Consider the following 6,000-nt stretch of genomic DNA (forward strand, 5'->3'; position numbering starts at 1 on the left):
GCATAAAAAATCCAGGCTAAAAATCTTGGGAGAGCAACAGCACCATGGGGGTGATGCTCTGCAGCCTGCCAGCCCAAAGCACCAGCCCCTGGCCATGCTGCTCACACCATGGGCAGACACCTGCAATTTCCTCCTTGTGTCCCCTTGACTAAGGAAGTAAGCAGAGCATACATTTTCATAGCTTCTAAAGATGCATTTTTAAAAGTTAGATAAGCGCTAGCACGCATCTGTGCACCTTTCCCTCAGGTGATTGCTCCACGTGCTTGCAATCATGTTTTCTGGATGAATCTGGTTTAAAACAATTGCTTGTGATTAAAATAAGAACAATGAAGTGTGTCTAAAACAGAAAGAAGCTGAAAGGTAAAATGTTTTACAGAAATACATCTAACAGCATTCTAATGATGAACTAGAGCCAAAAAAAAAAAAAAAAAAAAGCTTTCATATTCCCTATTAGAGAGCATAAAGCATGTTTGTTAACAAGTAGAGGTGGTCTTGACTGTACTTGGTCTCAGTTACCTTAGGAACGTACAGTTCAGTGTTTGGATGCTGAGAATAACTCAGAAAGCAGCTAGCACAGAAAGGCTTCAGCAGGGATGGGGGGTAGGCTGGAGCCTGGGGTCTTTCCTGGAGCCTGACTGTAAATAGCAGGGCTGGGGCATTTGCTGGTTGTGGTTGGACATACTTGACTTCATTGCAATTAAAACCGGAGCACAGAGCCATTGGGGCAGGGAGAAGGAGGCAGAAGAACCTCAGGAGATGCTGGTGCTGTACCTCCAAGAGCAGACAGAGGAGGTGCTCTGTGAGCTGCTGGCTCTGTGAGGAAGGCAGGCTGATTTCTGGGGAAGAGAATGGCCTCCTCAGCTAAGGTCCTGCTGTGCTGAGGGGCTTCATAGCCATTGTGTATGAGCAGTTCTGCTGAAAGAATGCTTACCTAGTGCCATGCCTTCCTTCCTCAGTGGGCAACTCTGCAAGGCTTTACGTAGGGATGAACAATGTCTCATAAGATAGACGGTATTCAGATCGGAAGTAGTACCTTGCTGCTTTGATTCACCAGACCAGTTTCTGCGTTATCCCCTCAAAGTATTTGTGCAGTTGAGATGCAGGCTTGTATTTAAAGATGGTGGCTGCAAAGGCAAAGCTATGATAGTGGCAAAAATGGGTTGCTCACGATAGGGCTTGGAACAGAGATGAGCTGGAGGCTATTTCCCCCTCAAAAAAAAAAAAAAAAAAAGAAAAAAGAAAAAATATTTTTTTTTCTTTAAAACAAAACCAGAAAACTACACCTGATCTTAGAGCTTCAGGAAATAGTTCTGTATTCAATCTTTCTATTTTCCTTTGGAAGCAAATTAGATTATCTGACCCAGGGCTTGAATGATAAGTATTTATGTGGAAGTCTTCCTTTCATAATTCACCACTTGGACATCTGGGAATAGCTCACTATGTCTCCCTCATTTTGAGCTGTGCTCTAATCTTCATTGTCATTGCAAATTGCTCAAAGGAGGAAAGGGGAGGGCAGGACAGCAGACAGTGGGTTTTTTCCACTTACTCCCTCTGTCTGCTGTGAACCCTGGGAGACTCCTGCAGCACCAGTGTCTCTGCGAAGCAGCTAGATCTCCGCCTGGTGTTGGATCTAAGGAGGACCTGGACTGCGATCCAGCCCTTTTCAATAAAACACGACCCTGCGTTCCCCCTTTTGAAGTGAGGTCCATGCACCACATCAATAGCCACACCCTGACGTACATTTACACGCATTTTGAAAACAGAACTATCTTGACCTGATTAAATATGTTCAGACTGCCCAGCATGAGCCCAGATGGAGTGAGTGTTCATCTTCAAAGGAAGGAGCTGTTCTAAAGACAAGCTTCTATTAGGAATATTTTGAGAAAGCACCCTCCCATCTCAGCCACAGCCCCTTCCAGAACAAGGAGGATCTCAGTTGTAAAGGTACCTGCTGTTCTACTTTTATTGAGGCAGCAGACAAGATGTTAGGACAGCAGTGGGTAGCACCGCTGGCTTTTACACTTGTGGTATACGCAGACAACACAGCTAGAGCTGCAGTGCTCAGAAATCATGGTGAGTGCTCAGGAATAAGCTGTCACCACCCCAGAACACCTCAAGCAAAGGTGGTGTTGTTCCAGCCCACGTTGGCAGCACTGATCTCAAAGAAGCTGACATAAATTCTGAAAAAGAAGACAGGGGCTGTTAGCTGCCGAGAGGAGAGCACTACAGCTGGCCGGAGTGGTCCTGCAGCGAGACACGGTCCTGCTGCAGTCTGGCTCCAGAGCTCTCTGCACATCATAGGACCACACCACCTCTCTGCAAGCTGCACATTTCCTCCTGCAATTTCTGCCAGGTACATTCACGTGTTGCAACCCCAGATGCCTTGTCTGCTTGCATCCTGGAGCTGGTAGTGGTCTTCTACTTGTTGTTTTAAGGCAGTCTCAGGATGTTATATCCAGAGTAAAGTGACACAAAGTCAGTTCTGGGGCAGACTGGGATACGTTCAGGAGAAGCACTAGAAATGCTTCTATCTAGATCAAAGCTCTTACAAGAGACTTCCACCTGTACCACACTGACAGTGGGGAGGTGTTGGCAGATATTCCTCAAATTATCAAGTGCATCTGTACCCGGGCTTGTGCACGTGTGGTACCTGAACCTCCATCATTTTAACAAAGAGATTTTACAGCTTTTGGGCTCTGCAGCTCATGCAATTGCTCCTTTCCTCTTTCTAATTGAAGAGTTACTCTATTGACTTGGCATTTAGCATCTTCAAGAAGAACGTTAACAGAAAAACATCGGAGGACAAGTTTGGGGTTAAAAGCTTTGACAATCTGTGGAAAGTCACATCAGACAAGTTGCTGTATGAGCTCACCTGTCAGATGGTATTTTCAGCTGTTTGTTCAGCAGGTCACAGAGCAATTTGGAGTAGACCTTGTTCTCCTGCTCTCCTATCTTCCCAATGCTGTAAAGAAAGCACATAGCACAGGGGTCTGTGGAGCCGCCGAAGGACATCACCTGATCAGGAGAGATCTGTATTGCTAGATACTGTTGGGAAGAAAAAAAAAAAAAAGAAGAAGAAGAGCAGTATTATCTTACTTTGCCAAGTTAGGAAAAGCTTTGAAAATCGCAAAATTCCAGATGACATTACTTAGGTTTTTGAATTTTTCCTGACATGTACTTCATTGCACTCTCAGATCTCCTAAATATTTTTCTACAAATCACAGAGATGAGAAGGTAAGAAGTGCTCCCATAGTACACCGTTTGGGGATAGAACTGATGACAGTGCCTATCTATTGCAGAATGGCTGCTTTCCTAGCAAAAACTGCTAGCAACACATGAAATAACTGAAAAGAACAGTCCCAGGCATTTACAGATACTTTTTTACCACTTACTACCATGCAAATATTCTTCCTCGTGTGCTTATGAAGTTACAGTGGAGAGCTGAACTTTCCCAACCTTCTGTCTTCTCCTTAAAGACTTTGTCCTCCAAGCCCTGCTTGCCACCTCCAAGGCTTTCATGTCTTGGTACCTAACTGTACAAGTTTGCATTCTTCTGAGACATTCCCTGCTGTGTTAAGGGCCAGAACAAGGCATCATGACAGTTAGGCTTGGGAGTCTCGGATCGTAATGATTACTCTGTTTGGGTAAAGACAATTGGGGAAGGGGGGCAGATGGACACATTGCACCTCATGTGCAGCATAGCCCCTTCACAGGCTTGAGCCCCGACTCGCTGGCAGCTGGTCTGCTCCTTTTGCGGCCACAAGTGAAGCCAGGACACAGGGAAACAAAGCCATTCACCTGGGAGGAAGGCATCCTAGCAGTGCCCAGTGTCTGACAAATGCTGCTATCGTGCAGCGAACACTGTAGGTAATTGAAGGCTTTGACCCCAGAGCACCCAGTTCCATACTGGAAGATGGGCTCTGGATGCTCTGCCCGAGTACACTGTTGGGAGAAGGACCTTGTAGTATCACTGTCTTTACTGCCCATGACTTTTGGGTGGAAAGTTCAGGTGCTGAGAACTCAATGACCTGCACAACAGCCAGAATCTGCTCCGAGCCACCAGGCTCTCCCTGCCTGTGCAGGATGAGTGAATGCCACTGGGGTTTGCAATCGCATTGCTCCAACCCCGCGTTCCAGAGAGATTTTGCACCTCACTGGCTCCTGCTGCGGTCTTCCCTGCTGAGGTAAATGTGAACTGACACAGCTGAGGCCTAGATCAACATCCCCCTCGTTAAACAAAATACAGCTTAATCCTGCTTTTGTTCTCGATAGCAGGAAAACTGGAAGAAAGTATCCATGTTAACATTAATGAGCAGCCTGCAGTTTTCCCTGCTGCTAATGCACAGTGTCACATCCACACACTGGGGAATCCAGGGATCAGTTCCTTTGGCACCCATTTGGCCTCTGTTCTTACCCACGTTTATTAGTAGCGCATCATTGGAATTCAGCAGCAATTAACCCCCTCGTAAAAAAAAGTAAGCTTGAGTACCAGGAAGCGTCTGGGTAATTAGCCTTGGCTGCCATTTACAGCTTGTTTGGGTGCAAGGTGCATCCAGCCACAGCAGCGCAGGATGAACCAAGGAGATCCCGCTGAGGTACTGCTTTGCCAGCCCTGCTCTCCCCAGCTGGACACCCTGTGCTCTGAGCTAGCTGTATGCCGCATGTAGGCACGCACACGCCTTTAAACATCTATCCCAGAAGCAGGTTACTATTAAAAAAACCAGGCTGAAATATTAATCACCATTTTTTCACCTTAAATGGTTTAAAAATGTTTATTGAAATGTTATTTCCAGTAGAAAAACAAAACAAAACAAAACAAACAAACAAACACTGATTAAAAAGACAGATTTTTTTTCAAATGGTACCATTTCCTGCGAGAGGAAAGCTCTGCATTCCAGCCCATCCTAATCCTTTCCTTCTCTCTTATATCCAGGAGACTCTCTCTCCCTTTCCTATTGCCTCCTTTGTCACGAAGAGTTTGCCTGTCCTAAAAAAAGACTTTGTTGTTCCCAGTATATTTCTAAGTAATGTTCCATGTCCCTTCCACAGGGCTGCACAAGCCTGTCCCAGCTGCATCCCAGCCCTGCCCTCTAGCTTTATATTCAGAGCTGTTATGCAAGAACTGGCAGAGGACAACCTCTGCTCCCCCAAACAGGAAGCATTTGTTTGCTACATTGATGAAATTTTTCTTCTGTAGAGGAGTAGAGCACATCAGTCTCACAGAAATAGTCAATTATCTTCCTGCATGGGTTGAAAAAAAAAATAATCTTACTCCCATTTTCCTTTTAACCTGTTTTCTGGGGAGGTGAGGCTTATACAAGCCTAAAACCTGCTTCTGAAATAACTGGCTTCAGCCAGATATAGCAGAGATTGGTTTCCTCTGTGTTTGATGAGACCGGCTGCCTGCGCAGCTCTTTCGTGAGAAATGGCTCATTGCACAGGCACACTTGGCTAAATGGAACAGGTGAGCATCCCGACTTACCTGTGCTGGTTTTCCCATTGCCTTTGATAACTGCTGGGTGAGCTCTCCTGTGAAAGATTCAGGAACTTTGTCCTTGCTTACATTTGTGTTAACAATAAATTTGGGCATCTTTGGGTCGCAGGAGGGTTTTCTTTCAGCTCACCTTCTTCACAGCGCGGCTTTACTCCCAACACACCTGCTAGACTGCTTACCCCACTGCGAAGGAAACTGTGCCAGGAGCCTTCAAATACCCAGCAGTGACGTGCCCTGGTGCTCCTGGGGAGCAGGAGTCCCTCGGGACAGAAGGGGCTGCGTGTGCTGCGGGCTGCTACTGCAGTCCAGGTAAAGCTTCTGCAGGAGGGGGAGCTGGCTGCTTGCACTCTGGAAATCAAAGCGGCCAAAAAGACTCTTCTTGTTTGGATGACTGCAGAAAAACAGTGAAAAAGCAAGGGATTCAGAGAATTTTTGAGGATGGAATGACTATAACGTGCTTCTTCTCACTATTCTCACAATTATTTAAAATGTAGATGGACACCTCA

The 6,000-nt window shown here is 46.0% G+C and overlaps 1 protein-coding gene across 1 annotated transcript; it reads right to left on the reverse strand.

The window, feature by feature from the left end:
* Positions 1-1,954: 1,954 nt before the first annotated feature.
* LOC118174798 (macrophage migration inhibitory factor-like) lies at positions 1,955-5,799 on the reverse strand. Its single transcript, XM_035340431.1, has 3 exons — positions 5,483-5,799; positions 2,873-3,045; positions 1,955-2,180 (listed from the first exon to the last, which is right to left on the reverse strand). Exons 1-3 carry the CDS (start codon positions 5,588-5,590, stop codon positions 2,114-2,116), a joined length of 348 nt encoding a protein of 115 aa, XP_035196322.1. The 5' UTR covers positions 5,591-5,799; the 3' UTR covers positions 1,955-2,113.
* Positions 5,800-6,000: the final 201 nt, after the last annotated feature.

This window comes from Oxyura jamaicensis, chromosome 15 (genome assembly GCF_011077185.1).
Source record: "Oxyura jamaicensis isolate SHBP4307 breed ruddy duck chromosome 15, BPBGC_Ojam_1.0, whole genome shotgun sequence".
Lineage (NCBI taxonomy): Eukaryota > Metazoa > Chordata > Aves > Anseriformes > Anatidae > Oxyura > Oxyura jamaicensis.